This window comes from Chelonus insularis, unplaced genomic scaffold (assembly GCF_013357705.1).
Source record: "Chelonus insularis isolate UGA/USDA-ARS -01 unplaced genomic scaffold, ASM1335770v1 contig_130_pilon, whole genome shotgun sequence".
Lineage (NCBI taxonomy): Eukaryota > Metazoa > Arthropoda > Insecta > Hymenoptera > Braconidae > Chelonus > Chelonus insularis.
In genome coordinates this window covers 429,454-448,181 of record NW_023276371.1, presented here as the reverse complement: position 1 = coordinate 448,181, position 18,728 = coordinate 429,454, and the positions used below count along the sequence as shown (strand labels likewise).

Here is an 18,728-nt window from a genome sequence, read left to right as displayed (position 1 = left end):
TGCACAGTACGATGATACAGAATCATTTATTCTCTAATCCTTAATTTCAATCAATTTATAAGTTAATTTACAACTTTATTGGTATTACTTTATTGCTATGTGCAAATGTATATTATTATGTTTTTCATCATTTTAATTAATTATTTAAAAAAATGTTTATAAAGGCACCCATTATATAGTAGATCAACTTATAATTAAGTAAAAATTATATTGCATTATATATATTATGTACACACTGAAGATAAAATATATAATATAATAATTATTAAAAATTAATAATAATTATTATTAAAATTAGAACAATAATATTTTCATTCGTTTTCGTCGAAAAAAATTATTGCAGATTTAATCTTTTTTTTTTGTTCATATACATTTTTTTAAAATTAAAGAAAATTCTCTTATTTAATAAACTCACTTATAATAAATATAAATATTTGTAATAATTATTTATATATATTTATATAATTCTACTAATTTTCTCTGATTTTATTATTTTAAAGTAAAATATTTTTTTTTAATTTTTCCTAAATTTCTGCTCGAATTATCGATTGCTGCAATTCGCTTTCACAGTTGTGCAATTTCTTGAAAGAAATTACACAATTTCAACAATTACATGAATATATTTTATAGAACGATTCTAAAAAGTGAACTTAAATAATAACAAAGCATACCACATCCTGCTAAAAACACATAAACATTCATCCATCATTCAATTTTTATAATAGTTAAAATTCCTGTTTTGTTAGTTGTATTCATTTTTAATTGACGAACAAGGCACAAATTTTATTTTTTATTATCTTTTGGTTCTTTTAAATGTTCAAAAAAATGATTATTAATTATAATCATTTGAAAATTTTTATCAGCTATGATTTTTTGTTTATAAAAAGATATGTCAATATTCATTGGAAAATTTACTCGTGAAAAATTGTTTTAGAATATTCTTTAATTGATACTAAATATAAAATTATATATTTTATAAATTTTGTGTAAATATAAATCACAATTGTACCCGTTATTATTCATAATTCAGACACATAATCAAATAGAAACGTTGAGATATACCATTTTTAATTATTATTTTACGATAGTCGTAAATAAATTGATCAGTATAAATTTACTCGAAAAGAAGATATATATGAGTATATGTAGCAGAAAAATATCGATTTCGAGTAAAAAATAGCAGGATATTTTTAGTTAGCATTCATAATTTACTATCAACATTTATGAACGCTACTACGGACATTCTTAATTCTTATATCAAATTAGCTGATTTAATAATATTATTGGTGCTGGATCACTGACTGATTAGTTTTCTCTGATCACATATGGATTGTTGCTGCTGTATAACGCGCTTCTCCTCTTCGCCAACTCCACTGGCTAGGACGATACTATATAGTAATAAATAATAAGAATAATATTTAGTAAAGAGTACATTGAGATAAATAGTATATCTTTAAAAAATTAAATTAAACATTATTGATGAAAGAAAAAATATTAAATTACCCGGATCAACATTTGTCCTGATGCACTATGAGGATTACGGTATGCATAAGCAGCCCAACCAACCAGACCTCCAACCAGGGAGATAACAAGAAGAATACCAATGATTCCAGAAACACTCATATGACTCATATTTACGTGACTGTGCGCTAGAATATTATTTAATAAATTAGATCTCAAGATTTATGAAACTCATATGATTCGTCGCTTAAGATTAAGTATGTAACAAGCATTATTTGCTATCGTTGCATTAATAACATTAATATAATCCATCATTCTGCTAAGTTGGTGTTCATTTGTAATATTAAAGCAAATATTTTTAATGATACGGAAGATAAAATAAAATAAAATTTAGTGGCATTAATAAATCAATACCTGACTCTGAAATATTTAATTCATTAATCAAATGTTTTCGTTGGACACCAGCTGATAGATCTTCAGAATTAATATGAGTATCACTAATATTATCACCATGTTCTGATAATTTCGGATTAGCTGGACAACTGCTTTCTTCACGAATGTTTCTTTGTTCACATCCTTTCTCTAACCAGTCTTGTCGGAACCGGAATGTTCCATTGCTACATTGGTTCATTTCAGGACACCATTTACAAGAAAATTCTGGGACTTTAGTTAAACAATCGGTACAATTTTCCATTTGCAGGCATGTTGGTAAAGCTCGTAAATAAATCACAGTTGAATTAATAATATTCTGACGATTGAAGTGTACTCGATGATATTCATAGATAGTCTTTTTGCGAACAACTAGAAACAAAAGTTAAAATTAGAGTCAGCTATTTAATTTTAAAATAATAAAATCAAGTTTATTAAAGCTTCTATAAATACTTTGGCGTTTTAAACATGTATGAGATCGACTGATTTGGCAAACTTCCAAGCCATAGGCTATGGTTTTAAATAAAGAGACGCCAGGTGCGAGAGTTGAAATGTAATTTAAAGTCTAAGCTATGTCTAGGTTGTTTTTAAGATCAATGGTTTTCCATTTCATCTTAGAAATGAGCATTTCTTATTCCTTTTCATCTGTTTCGAGTATTTTAATACTTACAGAAACGAGTACGATCCATGATGTAGGCGTCACTGAGGCCAACTTTAACTGGATGATCTTTTTCTTCAATAGCTTCTATAGGAAGTGGCATGTCCACGTACACGAAAACGATGTTACCATTGTCATAAAGAGTTGCTTGGAATGTAAATGCACCAGCCTTTGGTTTGTCTTGAAGGAGAACTTTTGTCCACTCAACCGTAAAAGCCGTACCTATAAGATAATAAAAAATATAAATACAAATAATATTATTATTTATAACTAAAAATAGTTATAGCTGATTAATAATTCAATAAATGAGCTGTTCTAATCTAAAGTCAATATAAAAAATACTGACGTCAGTTAATATCATGAATAACTGTTGATTTTTACCTGAACATCTTAATGCTAACAGCTTAAGTAAATTAGACAGGAAAACTATTTTTATGTTATCGATGTGAAAACAAAATAGATGATAAAAAATATAGGTTCTCACCATTATCAGCGTATTTAACAAAGCTATCTGGAGACAAACGAGGGTCAAAGTTTGCCATTAGCGGAGCAATGTACTGCGTGGCAGCAAGCCAGCTATGTACATATTCTCCTGTATACAAAAAGCCACCAGTAGCTATCGTTATATTCCTTACTTTATGCCCATAAAATGGAAAATCGAACTTGAGCTTCACAGTCTACAACAAAACAAATATTATTACGCTGTAAAAATGATAGTTATTTTAATAAAATAAACAACCGCAGCATTACAGAAACCAAATAATCATCACTAGAATAAATATTTATTTTTGAGGTGATATTTTTTTGTTAAAAAAAACAGCTGAATCGAGATAAAATATATTTTTAAGGTCTCAACAGAGAAATGTTTCCACAGAAAAATTTTTTAGTTTTGAAAATAAGGTTCAGTCAAGTTCTGTCTTATTTGGAATTACCCTTTTTTGCTTGAATAACGAAAAAGTTGTAATCATAGTTAGCAGAAATACTTACAGCAGCTCTTCGATAACTTTTGCTCAATAAGTCATTAATTTTAGCATACGGGTTTTTATTCATATCAACCCAAAAACTCTTGGCAACATTTTGATCAACAATGAATGTACTATTATAATACTGATGAGTGTCTTCTTCTGTTTTTGAAATATTATTTTGCCTTAAAGTACTATTTGAAAAGTTGGAAAATTTGGCAAAAATAGATTCATCAAAATCAGTTGTGTTGGACGGAATCTCTGTTGAGTTATTCATTTCAAGCCTGGGCTTAGTATCTGGTGTTTTTTGAGTTGAGTTGGTTGTATGAGTTGCATTTTCCCATCGTGTTTGATTAGGCCATACGTGAACCTATGATTATAAAACAGAAAATAATTAGTTATCTTTCATTTTAATTATTAAAATAAGAAATAAATATTCAGAAATATTTTTTAAATAGCTAAAAGAATAAAAATTTATCATTTTTACAAAAAATATCCTCATTAAAAAACAGTGAAGCCCCAGAATGTAATACATAATTAATACTTGATATTCGAGTCACTTTCCAGGGTTTCCTTTTTTTTTTGTTTGAGGTTCAGGGACGTAGTCCAAGTATTCATGAATAACCAAATCAACTTTTTTAACAATTATTAAAATAATAAAAACATTAGAAATAATTACTTTCAGTTAAATTATTGTTATTACGGCAATATCTTTAAAAGCTTATTTTTTTAAGTGGCTTTATGAAAGGATTTCTTAGTAAACTTTGAAGTTTTATTTTAAAAAAAAGTATAAAATGATAAAAAAAAAAAAGATGTACCGGTTCTCCAGTGACGGGAGAAAGAGGCGGAGAAACAATAATTAGAGTTTTCCCATTTTTTGTAACATTTGGTTTAAGAGTTGTGCTTATAAGCGTTGATTCAGACGTCGAATTAGTGGCATTTACTGTTGAATACATGACATTAGCTGTAGCTCCAGTTTCCGTTTTTATCAAAGGAGACTCTGGTGTAGAATCTTGTGGCTGGTGTGTTGATGGTTGTGGTGGAGATGTTGTAGGAGCTGGTTCCAATGATCTTCGTACTCGGTTTGAGAATTCAGCTCCATCCAACTCATCCGTATAAAATATGTGGAGATCATCATTCTCTGTACCGCTCAATACTTCATAGCTGTGATAAAATCCATCTGCAAATATAAATAATAATAATAAAATTATTTATAATGCTAAACAATTTTTTTTTCTACTAACACATACTACGTAATTTCAAATCTCAATTTAACGATTTCATTTAGATCATTGGGATAATTTTATTTGCGACAATTGTAGTTTTGGCATTTATTTATTAAGCAAATTATTCAAGTTTGACCTCTTGAATATAAACCGGATGTTGCCACTGCAATCAACTTGATTCAGTCAATCATTTTTCTTTGAGCTATTTATTATTAATCATAAATTTAAAAGAATTGCTTGGATAAAAAGCTGATTCTTTGATAAGCAATTAAGAATTAATAAAACAGTTTTATTCCAACAAAGTATTGTATTGTGAGCGTGAATAAAAGTAGGAATTAATTTAATTAATAATCAAAAATAAGATAAAATATAAAATGATGAAGAAATTAAAAAAGCAATAAGTATGATAAGAAACTTATTCATTGAAAAAAGGTTGTAATAAAGCTGTAAAAATATATTTCTGATAAAAAATAATATCATAAAATAAAAATAAAATTGTTGTCTCAGAGGATTTACTGTAATGGGTATCATAAATGCAATTTAACGCAAATCACTTGCAACAAAGTCCCCTTGGTCTTTGGTTCCACTTTGTGTTTCTATGTATTTCACGTTGCTATCATGCTAAAATCAGTTCGTGATATTCGAGTATCGTGTTGGCGACAAAAAAAAAACTAAAACTACAGACGAAATTTTTTTTTACTGATAAACATGAAATATTGGTTACATTTCAATTATTGCTTTTGATTATAGTTAAAACTCAATTTTTAGTAAAATAAGTAACAAAGATATTTTTTGATTCTTTTTTTTGATATGCAAATCTATTTGCATTGAAGCTAAGTATGTTAACATTTAGTGCCACTTGTGTATACTCAACTCCTGAGTGTTTTTTTACGACTAATTGAATATACGAAAATGAAGAATATATTCAAATAAAATATTTTATTATTGTTTAAGAAACTTGCGTATATTAAATTGAACAATGCCTTTGATATTTGAATTATTTATTTACTGATATATTATTTTTTTCGATAATAATACATAAATATCAGCACATGAGTCTAAGGATCAATTTATAAATTATATTTTTTTTTAAATGAGTCTGCAATTAAAACTCTGATAAAAAAGTCAAGGTAATAAAGCTAGTAGATAATGTACATTTTTTACTCTTGATACTTGGAATAATTTATGATTTTTATTTTTTTATCATCAATATTTTTTGTTCATCTCGTGGCTACTTTTTTTTTCATCTGTGAATGAATACTTTTGATTCGAATAAAATTGTGGTAGGGCTAACGTAAAATGGATTTGAGTTGTAAATGTGATAAGATTCTGAACGAACGAAGAAAAGTGAAAGCTTTAAAATGTTTTAATGTAGAATTTGAATACTTATCGTTTCCTTTTCATTCATAACAACACATTTGTTAGTAATGTTATCATCTTACTTTCATTATTATTATTATTTTTGTGATATAAAAAAAATTGATTAAAATAAACAAACAAATAAAACTACACACTATATTTTTAAATATTAATATTTTTTCAATTCTTCAATACTCTTCAATATATTTAAAATAAAAAAAATTAAACTATAAGTTTGTAATAATTAATAAATATTATATTTTGATAATTTTTCATGTTTTCAACTTAAAAGTGAGACTTTTAATTGTTTCAAATTAAATAATTCGTTATAATTATAATTTCAATTATAATAATTGATCTTAATTTCAGTATAACAAATTAAAATTGCAATTTTAATGAACATGTAACCAACATGAATTGCCAAAAGTCTTTTAAATAAATTTATTTTTCTTCAATTAATTAACCTATCTGGCCTTGGATTAAAGTTCGATGCTTGATTCTTTCAGACCATACCAGGCAACATGAGTGAGAACGACAAAAAATTAATTTATGTGCACAACACATGTAGACATGGCGTGTAGATATGTTGTATATTCTAGATGAAAAAAACAATTTGCTTAACAGTTGAATCAGTAAAGTTATTAAACTCAACTGTTGCACGATCTACGTGCTATGATGATAAACCAGAAGGTAATAGTCAAATCTATATGTATGCTTATGTCATAGAGTGTGCGTACACTGAATAAAACAACAGTATGTTTTTTTCTTTTTTTTTTAAATTAACAAAATGTCGTATTATAAAATACAACTTATGCTAAAATTCTTGATTAACTTGTTGAATATTAAAAACAAAATTAATCATCATTAATTGGTTGATTAAAATAAAAATTATAATAGACTCTAAAAATTTTCTAACGGAAATCCTACTTGCAGTTGATCTATCCAAGGCCATTAACGAGAATTATACAATATAAGCTTTGTGCATCTCAGTTTATGGTTTGTAAAAATAATGTAAAATTAATTTTACTTTAATTGATAAATTTATAACTGTAAGATTTATTTTTTTCTTGAATAAGGATTGAATGGTTTGCAAAAGTTCGCCAGACCTCACTCTTAACATAAAAATTCAAAAGATTTATGCTTGACATTTATGACTGAGTATAATGATCAACTTATAGCTGTTTAACAGTCATTAATGATGTCAAGACACTTTTAGCTATTTCCAGTGAAAAATTAGAAATAAATTTACTCTAGAGAATGCATTTAAAATTATTTAAACATCTCTCAACACTTCGTTGATTTAAAAAAAAATCTATTGTTCAAAAATGTTATTACTTGATTATTTAAACAAACATGAATTAAGAGCAATTTTGAGTTCTTCGTAATAAAATAGAGAACCAAACTTTCTTTGGTACTTCAACTTTAATTGTGAGATTAATTGCCATTGTATAAAATCACACAATTAATACTCAACTTTGGAAAGTATCATTAAAGAATATTCATTGATACAATTTATTTCAATTGTTTGCAATAAAAAGTGAAAAAAAAAATGAAACTGACGAAGTTGAAGCATACATAACACTAGTAGTCATAACGGAAATGAAAGTTTATGGTAAATGGAAACTCTAGAATTAGTATTTTATCGATAAGAGATAGTGAAACCTAAAGAATGCAATAATAATTACAACAACAGACACATAGTAATTTTGAAAAAAAATTGTCTTGAGATTTACAGAGAGAATTCTATTGTCGTGACGAGCGAGAGGAAAAAGAAACGTGAAATCTACAACACGACCTACTCATGGATGGATTGCGATCGTGGAAAAAACCATCTCAACACCACCTTACATTTTATGATTTGAGTCTTTACCTCTTATTCATTTGAAAGTGACTTTTAAATTATTGTCATAAAAAATTAACATAAAACAATTATATTTAATTGAAACAACCATTTCTCTTAAAGAGTATTTTATAAGATAAATAATTGGCTTTTTATTCACTTAGTACAAACATTGAAGTAATTTTTTTTTTGTTTTCAAAAAAGAATAATTTTTCCATACAATAAATAATTTTAATTATTTAAAATAATTAAGCCACTGAAATTAATTATTATATTGAATATTTATTATTTAGGAAGTAAAATAAATTAATAAATTGTATTAACTATTAATTAGTCTTATTTGAAATAAATAAATTTTATTAATTGCAAAAAAAATATTTAACCTTTGTTATTATGTTATGAAATGTTATTACATTTATTTGAATTAACTATCGATAGTTGTTATGACAATCACGATGGTATTATTAGAAGATATGTTAGTTAAATAACATTAATGTTAAATAATGAAAAAAAAAAACAATATAATTACAAATAGTTATTTCAAGCATATAATTAAATTAACACGCGCGGATGCTTAAAAAGTTTTGTATCTCATAAAGGGACGTTCACATGAGAACAGGACAGGAAGTTACTGTCAATGGCCGAGCACACAGACGATGAGACCCTTCATTTTATGTGCTAGAGTAGACTGTATTTTTATTTTATTTACTTTGCTGACCTCCAACGAAATGTAACTGGACTTAATTCTATATTTTCTCAACTCCACAACTTAACATTTCTACGTAATTGTTTCAACTCAACATCAATTTACATTTCTGTAAGTATTTTATTGATTTTAAAATTTTTTATGGAAGATTTTCTAAAGAGATGAGAAGACGAGTTGTTCATGGAGAACATGGAACTATTGGATAAATTATAGATAATTGGATAGAATAAAATGGAGCAGTGGAAATAGAAAATTTAAGGTTGAATGTCAATTAAATTTAATTCAATTATTAAAAACTATTTCTTTGCTTTTTTCAATTACTCTAGAGATTATTTAATATATTGACGTTTTAAAATGATATTTAATTGTAATCATGATATAATAAAAATAATATTTTTTTTTCCTTTTTATAAAATACAAAACTGCTATTATTTTAATGAGAAATATTTTTCTGAAAGGTCGTTAGATAATTTATTATTCATATTAGTTTGCATTATTATCTTTGTTCTATTTTTTTTTTAAGTTAATTATCATAATTTAAATTTGTCATACTAGATTAAATTGTTCAAAGAAAAATTCCAACATATTTTTTTCGTTGTAAAAGAATAATTTAATAAATAAATATTCCTCATAATATTTCCTAAAAATTGTAAATATTAAGTTTATTTTGCTATTACCTAGTGACTTGTAGGTCTGATAAAGCTTTTGCGCAACTTTAGAAAGACTTTTTACTGATAAGAGTCGATAGTAAAATTTTTCATCTAATGTATATGATAAATATGGTGCATTTTTTATATTATATTAAATAAAAAAATATTTATACAATTAATTTATTTAACTTTATACTGACTATCATATTTTTATCATTGATGGTCAGATCCTGATAGCAACTATTGTCTCTGGTTTTATCAATTTTTTTTTTGTAAGTAGGTCACAATCAGATAATATTATTGGAAATAAACTAAGTGAGATTAATTAGTTAAATAAAATATGTACATTATAGAATAATGTTATTAAATAAATCAATCAGATGAAAAAAAGGAAAGTATTAATACAAAATAAAGTTAACTATGTAGATTAATAAAGCAAATCTAATGATGTATTGGTTGATAATATAAATGAATATATTTATGATGAAAATTTAAAAATATATATCCTTGACGATGAACAATTAATTTAATTGGACTACTTATTTCTATTTTCTACGATAAAATAATTTATGTGTACATGTAGACATTGTATAAGAAGTACAATAAAAGACTTTATATACAAAGTCTGAACATTAAGTTAAGTAATATCAAGGATGCAAATGTTATTTTTGTTTTTATACATAAAAAAAACAGTCAACAGGTTGTCGATGGATGGTTTATATTATTTAAAAACAAAACAAAAAAAAAACAAATAAGTAGTAAGAAAAAAAAAACGTAATACAAACGTTTTTCTTACTTGATTATTGTTATTATAATTAAAGTAATTACTCAAAATTACTAATTAGTTCAACAATAAATGAACAAATATTTATTTATTACTGACAAATTTTAAATTTAAGATGTTACGTACTTATGAAAATTTTTAAATAATACTAAATATATTTAAAATTAGAAAATTGATGTGAATTAATTGTACGTTGAATTTAATTATAAATAACAATAAAACAGCTTATTATGATTGTTGAGATAATAATTTAATCCATCATATATATTTCAATTCAGGCTAAATAATAAAATTTATCTTAGATTAACTTATCAATTGTGTCTATTAGCAATTATGGACAAAAAAAATTAACAACAGATGTAATGGTAATATTGATCATTTAATTTTTATAAATAAAGATAAAAAATAAATTTATGAATATTTTAAATAAAAAAAGAATGTATGCAGCCGGTGAAAATATGGCGAAAATTTAAAATATTAAACAGGTAACATATTGTTTGAAGAGAAATGAAGAAAAATGATTCAGAGGTTTAGTAGATTGTTCTTTCCTCTTGCGAGTAGAAACAATTACCGGACGCGGTGGCGTAAGAGAGCTTTACTTAGCCAGTCTAAAACGACGATGCGCGTCGGTAGTCATTGCAAATTCGACACGCTTTACGATCATCTACTATACACTTGTCTCTTTTTATCTTTCGTCTTTTAGTTCTCCTCTTTTTATTGTCTTACAAGTCAGAATTAAATATACAAGAGAGAAAATAATTATTCTTTCGTTCGATAGCCCTGACCTTCTGAATCAGGAAATGTTTAAATGTACCGTGAATACTCTCTTTTATATATCACGTTTTTTTATTTTTATTTTTAATGGACATTGATCTATCCAAACGGAAATCATCATTTGATTTCTCTAATCACGTCAATGCCGTTCAATTGGTGTATTATACTTTTCACCTATTGTTTTCACTGCTAGTGATTCTTGCTTTATTGGTCACAAGCTAAGTAGAGTGAGAATTTTTCCAATTTATTCAATTACTCCAAAATATTTAAATCAATTATTTTTTATTTATTTAAAAACTTGAGATGCATTCAAAAATATTTTTCACAGAATTATGTAACAATTAATTTTTTTTAAACTATGAATTTGTTAATACACTCAATAGTTAATTAATCTAATTAATGGACAGTCTTTTGAGTTACTTTTTAAGCTTATCAAATATCTTTCTTTTTAAATAAAATATAAAATTAATTAGTCGTAAATCAGCAGTTGTAAGAAGTAGAATAGAAAATTTTTCATTTATTTTTAATATTTATAATTATATAAGTAATTGTTATTTTTATTGATAAAAAATTGTTCCACTGTATGATTTGTTTTATTCGCCTAATTTCAATCTCAAAAAAAAAAAAAAATTTTAATTACAAAAATAAATACACAAAAGTGTATTGTTAATCATGATAAATAGTATTATAAAAAATAATTCATCAATGATAATAATATTGTTCTAAAAAAAAAAAATATCTCTATTATGATTGTTAACAATTTCACTTTTCAATTGAACGTAATTGTTCAACTGCAGATAATAGAAGGAGAAATTTTTTTTTCCAAACAAACCTTGTTTGTAAATAATAAAAACAAAAATCGACATGTTTATATACACATATTTATGTTTAAAAAAAAAAAGATGAAATGTTGATGATTTAAAATATTTTTTACGACGTCTCATCTCCAGTACAAAAGCTTATATTATTTATGAATGGACGAGTTTTACTGGCACAAAATGGCCATCATACTGAAGCTCATAATTTAGCGCATATTATTTACACGATCTATAGACATAAATGCAAAGGGAGTTGTTCTAAAACGGGTCGGCCGTGACGCACGGAAAAGCGTGCGATTGCGCGAAATTGCGAGTTCGTTGCACTTCGGTAAGTCGAGCTACTCACAAACCAACATTATATTCGCATAAAGTCCACCCGTAAATATAGAGATGGGTCGATAGCGTGTATGTATACATGGGTTACATCGGGGGATATTAATCGACTATAGATCTTTAAACCCTTCTTTGTATACAGACGCCATATAATACAAGACTCTCTAGAAAGCATTTATTTGGCCTCACTCTTTCCTGTACTCACATCATGGATGTGTCTATTTTTCACGCTGTATCTTTTGCTTAATAATGAATTCCACTTCTCTTTAATCACAATCCGATTATGTTGGAGCATGAAAAAGTTATTATTATTCGAGTTACAAAAATAATTGGGTTTAAAAGATTAGTAAATTTTAATCAGGTCTTTCAACAATGAAGTTTTTGCATAATAAATATTTTTTTTAACTACCAAAAAATACATTTAATTACAATAAAATATTTTTTAAGAATATTCAGTATCATTTGTTGTGTTATTGTTGACTGATTGACTTTAAATGAGTTATAATAAATCCAATGACTTTAAAGTTGTGTAGCATTATTGACCTAATCATACTGGGTTAGGGTCAGTAATAAATTAATAATTAATTACTCAATATTAATTACATATATTCAATAATATATTTTTTATAATAATTGTTGATTAAATATTTTTTATGTTATTAATAACAATAATGTGAATGAAGGAAACTAGACTGACTTTTGAATAATGTATTAATTTAAATTTGAAAGAATAAAATCAAACAGGCTGTTGAAAAAATTATTTACCAAGTATTTTGTGAGTTAGGATAAGAATACAGATGTTTGAATTATTTATGGAATAAGCAGGTTTTTGACAAAAAATATAAAAACTAGAAATTGTTAACTCTGTGAACAATTCATTTATTAAACTAAATTGTATTGAATCAGACAATATTTTTTTATTTATTTTAATTCTTGTTTTAAAAAAAAAACATTTTTAAATTGAGAGCAGAAAAAAATTGTCTGGTCAATAAAATAAATGTTACTATGTCCCAACACTCCACTTACGATTCAACATTTTAAATTAATTCCTACAGAATAGGTCATTTATATTACATCAATGTTTCTTCTTCATTGAGCAAAAATAGAAATACAAGCACAGTATGTTGTATCCAAGTAATCATGAAAAAGAATTAAATGAAAAAGAAAAGATACAACAGAGACAATTACTTTTGCAATTAATTTCAATGAAATTTATTCTCCTGTACGAGAGTGAACAATCAAGTAATCAGTCTTCTCTGTATGACTGCATTTAAGAAGCATCATCAGATGATAAATGCACGTGGGTGGTGGATTTGTGACCATGTACCTTCCCATGTATTATTTATAAAGTTATAAAATAACGTTACAATTTCATCAAGAGTGTATAAAGAGTTGAAAAACAAACTAATGGGTGTGTAATTACTATGAAATATGGAATTATAATTAATATAGTGACTTATTATCAAGTGTAACAGACAATTTACAATGTTAATTATGGAAGTAATCATTCTAGGCAATAATCAAAACCAATTGTAGAACTTGATTAATGAAAAAATGGTTATTAATAAAGCAAAGATTATTAATAGAAATAAATATAATGGAAAAAATATTATTGATATGATGTATATTTAACTATTATAAAATCACTATCATGTTTCATGTCATTCATTTTTATCCAGGCTCCTTTCTCTCATTTTATCGTAATTTATTCTTGTGTATGTACATTCACTATCATATCCGTAATTATCCCTGAGCCGCTAAATTTAACTTGCAATTAGATTATACTTGGAGATTAAACATTGAATGAACTTTTATGTTAAAAGATTTTGGCATTGAAAATGTTTTTGTGCTGCTTGTTATCAACAACAATAAATAAGAAAAGTATCTTTACAATATGCCATTATAAATAATGAGTGAGAAAATTTTTCCAACTAATAATTGTAAATAATAAGTCACACAATCTCTTTTTTCATTTATTACCATATGACTAGTTGATAATTTTTTTTAAAAATACCATTAGATAATTTTTAAATCAATTTCAAATATCTTTCCTTATCTTCTGCTTTAAAACATAATTCACTTTTCATAAATAATAAAATAATATTAATCATTCAATCTTATTTTATTACAATTTATTATTTATTCTGTACGATTATTTTATTGATAAATTGATCCTAAATGAAGGTTTTTATCAAATAAAATAAAAATTTGATAAATGACATATTTCCAATATATTCTGTCATATTATCATATTACGAAGACCATTAGAATTATTACATCATCCAATCTTGGACTGACGTAGCGCAAAAGAATAGATATATTCAGTGAAAACGAGTGTGCAACAATTTATAAATACATGCTCATATAAGATAAAAACTGCGTAGTCCAATAATTGGCAATGCCGCTAATTATATACATACTGTCTTTTAACATAGTATATTGTATGTGAGTGTAACATATTCTTGGATCGTTTTTAGTCTACTTTTAGTTTATTCACTATTCTCAGTGTTCTCATACATTATTTACTTTGTTAGGATGTCTACCAAACCTAACAATACACGACGTCTTTGATGGAAACTAGTACAATACACAATGCATAAGCCTTCCAGATGCTTTTGATATCGACTTACTTGCATTTACTGAACCTTTTCTTTTGTCTTCTATTCGATATCCCGTAAAATGCATGACAGTCAATGAATGAGTTTCCGGAAGTTAAAAAATGTTTCCTGTTTTTACATTGGACACATTTTTATTCTTTTCTCTATTTTATATTTTATAAAGCACTCATTTTATAAATACTAATGAAAAGTAAACAGAATAATCATCATATAATTTAGGATTAAAAATGAATATCAACAAGCACAAATATTCTCAATGAACTTTAAATATATTTTATTAATCTAAAAAAATTTAGTTTTTGTAAAAGTTTTAATTCTTATTTATAAATAAATAAAAATAAAACGCAGTTGTCTATTTAGAATTTGAGTCAATTATTTACTTTACATTTATAACATATGTCTAACAAAAAATCATATGTCATATTCGACAGATAAATCTAGAAGCAGTATAATTATTTTTATTATCAGATGCTACCATCACTGTCAATTAGACATGTTTGATAATTATCAGAGACATGCGATTATTAAAACTAATCAGAAAGAACAAAAAAACTTTGTATCAATTTGTTCAGAAAATTTTTCAATATTTATATTAAACACTTCTCCAAGAATGTTCTAAATTTAAATTAAACCCAATCTTGGTTATGCTCTGATGACCACATCAATACAAGCAGAACAAAGCTCCAATCATTGATTTTACTCCGAAACTTTCTTTTTCTTTTGAAACAATCACTTTTTGGCCTTTATTAATGGCATAAAAAAGTTATCTGAACGTGTCATTAAAACGACAACTGTTGATGACAATGTCAAAAATAAGCTCCAAAAAAGAGGGTCAAAATTCTAGTTCTTGATATTTCTTGAATTTATCACGAAATATATATTAACTATTTTTTATAGACTTTTTGAGTGTAGTTTCATTGTGTATCGCCCAGAATTTATTTCGTCTCGTCTTGCGTGTTAACAAGAAGCCTCGAAGAATAATCATTTCTCTATAGAAGACTTCAACAACAATCATCATAACCATAATAACAACAACAACAACAATATTGTGTTGCGGTTGGAGTATATCTACAATATTGCGTGTGTAAGTATTCGATTTATATGTATACTACACTACATTAATACATATCCACAAGTTCCCTAGCTTTCAGGTACACGAACCGTTAGTAGTAGGAGGGATGAGTCATAATATTCTTCACTGCAGAAAGGCTATAGGTAATTTTTTCCATCAATTTACTTTTTATCGACGTAAAATAATCAAGAAATTTCTTCTTATACTTTCAATACAATTTTATTTATTTCGTAATTACGAGAAACACCAGTAGAAAAGTAATAAAAAATTCCCAGAAAAAAAAGAGAAGAAGAAAAGGAAATTAAATTAAAAAAAGAAACAATAAATTTCTATCAAGAAAAAAAATGATTGATTTGGAGTTCAAATTGAAGATATAGATATTGATATTAAAAAAAAAAAAAAATTGAGTTTAAGTTTGTTTTTATTTTTTTTTAAAAAAAAAAAGAATATTCTGCAACTCTCTGAGGTTTGGTCCGACCTATTTTCCCTTAATACACTCGTTAGTGATTGGACTTGAAGAACCGGACCGTAGAAGGTCTCTGGTTTTTTTCAGCATGCACCAACATAACGGGTAGCTGTGTGACATGCCCATGAGATATCTTGGAAGCGCCATACAATTTTAACAGCCTAAATAGTGAAAAGTATGTGATAAGTATTTTATTTGTTTGATATATTTTTGAGAGTATTAAAAATTCATTCATTATCGTTTATAAGTACCCAATAAATCAATACTCCAAAACAAGAAAGCAATTATTTTAAACTCATTTCTTTTTATAACTCCATTAATCCTTTATTTTAATTCTATGGCCCATCTTTGGTAACTGACTACGCATAAAACCCACCTTCTGAATCTGAAGTTATTCAAAAATACGTCGTAAAAGGTTCTAAAAACCTAAACACGTCATCACTACGTTTCAATTCAACTTGTTTCACCTTTTATCTTGATCCAACATTTTTGGAGTAATTTTTGTTTCCACACTATCTGTAATAGGACAATTTATTGATTTAGTCATCTGTTATCTATAATAAATATTTTTCATTAGCAGTTCTTCATCAGCTGTGTTCTAATTCATGTTTGAAAGATATAAGTCGACTCAAGACGTTGAATATTTTATATTTGTTTGCATAAGCAATGCAATATCAGGTGGTTTTACTATACATTCCATGTTATATATGAATATACATTCATATAATAACTTTCTGACTTCGTAGTTTATTATAAGAGAGCGCAAAGTGCATGTAATTCACAAATACAAATCACCTTAATCGTTATATATATATATATATATATATGAATGAAATATATTCACACTTTAATAATGTGATATAAATACATAAAACCTATCTGTTGCCAATAAAATTCTTTCCAAATACATTTCTATATAAGTATTTAATTCATTAACAACAAGATATCCCAGAGATGATCAGCTTCTTCATACTATCATATATTTTAGACACATATAAGACCTGTTGATTGTTAGCGATGATGTTAACCTTTGGAATACACATTAGATAAAATCAAACGTATCGATTTGAGTAGCTTTAGAGAATATATTACGTCACAACACTATCAAACAGTTGTAAAAACATGATAAAATAATTTAGATCGTTGCTTCAATAAAAAAAATTACATTAGCAATGAATCATGTTATTATTTTTTTTATATATATATATATTAGTGTTTAATTATTTTTAATGATAGTTTTGAAATAATTCGGAGAATATAATTCATGAGTTTAATGTTTCGAAGTAAATAAAACACAGATAATAAAATATGTTTAAGGATGTTTTCATGTATGCCTTTGTTCTAGAGAGATTATCTCAGAATTGTTCTCAAGTTGCAGATTTTACTAGAAACACGATTCAAAATATAAATATTTTCTCTCTTAATAACAAAACAGGAAAGGATTTGATTGCAAATCGTTTGTAATAAGGAAGTTTTAAACGCTATTATTTTAAAAATATTTCTGCTCAAAATGATATCTTGGATACATGTGGGAATTGCGTAGACGAAAAAAAGAGAAAACAAGCGCGGGTGGTATACGATCTCTTGTATTCACCGTCAGACAGACGATATTTTTTTTTTTCCTTTCTCCTTCTTCAGGCGCGTCTCTCTTCCGATCTAATCCCCCTACGCTTGTCGCCAGTCGACGCATCCTCATCTTGGTTTCTTATTCAGATTTACTTATTGCTGGGGAGTTAAAACATGTAAGTACATATTGGCATGCAACATTTCTCACTCCTTCCCGACTTAAGTATGGATGGAAATGAACGTGATTAACGTTTAAATGATTCCATAAAGTATAGATAAATAAAATGAAAAATTGAACACTCACCTGATTCTGTTGCGGTTGTGGATAATCCGAAGATGAAGGCCAATGTGAATCCAATAAAACACCCGCGGACCAAGAAACACCGTTCACACGCCATATTCCAAAACTTGGGGCCGATAAACTGCCGCTACTTCGCGACTTAATGTCGCTCGACCCCTCGAAGAAGATGTTCTTTTATTTCCCTACACCGTCTCTTAAAGCCCGACGTCCTTCAGATTGTATTCTCGAGGTCGCAATCTTTTCTTGGCGCCTATTTATGATTCACACACTGGTTTAAAACACTTTTTTTTCAATATCTCCACGTTTTCAAAGTGTTAATACCTTAACGAATAGATAATATACAATGGAAAAAACACCACAAATATGTATATTGATATTAATTATCCTTAAAGTAAAAGAAAATAAATGTCCAATTGTTGGTACGTGACCACGATACTAAATTTTTAAAACCGGTTCTACAAACAATCCAAGTTATTACTTGAACGACATGTCGGCTCTCACTGACTGATCAGATTGACCCTCTGCTTGGCGCTCACTGCTTTTACAAAGCTGCTCAGTGGGGAGTCCTAGTTTTCAATTCAAATAGCCATCTGCATTCTTTTGAGTAATTTAAAAATTAAAATGAAACGCCATCTAGTCAGTAAGATAGTAATCACTTATCATCTGTCGATTAAGTAGAGCAAGATATTTCAAAATTTAAATTCT

The 18,728-nt window shown here is 26.5% G+C and overlaps 1 protein-coding gene across 1 annotated transcript; it reads right to left on the bottom strand.

Moving 5' to 3' along the window:
• Positions 1-507: 507 nt before the first annotated feature.
• On the bottom strand, positions 508-18,576 carry l(1)G0289 (lethal (1) G0289). Its single transcript, XM_035090053.1, has 8 exons — positions 18,027-18,576; positions 4,329-4,690; positions 3,536-3,880; positions 3,033-3,225; positions 2,561-2,770; positions 1,876-2,262; positions 1,504-1,649; positions 508-1,388 (listed from the first exon to the last, which is right to left on the bottom strand). Exons 1-8 carry the CDS (start codon positions 18,118-18,120, stop codon positions 1,320-1,322), a joined length of 1,806 nt encoding a protein of 601 aa, XP_034945944.1. The 5' UTR covers positions 18,121-18,576; the 3' UTR covers positions 508-1,319.
• Positions 18,577-18,728: the final 152 nt, after the last annotated feature.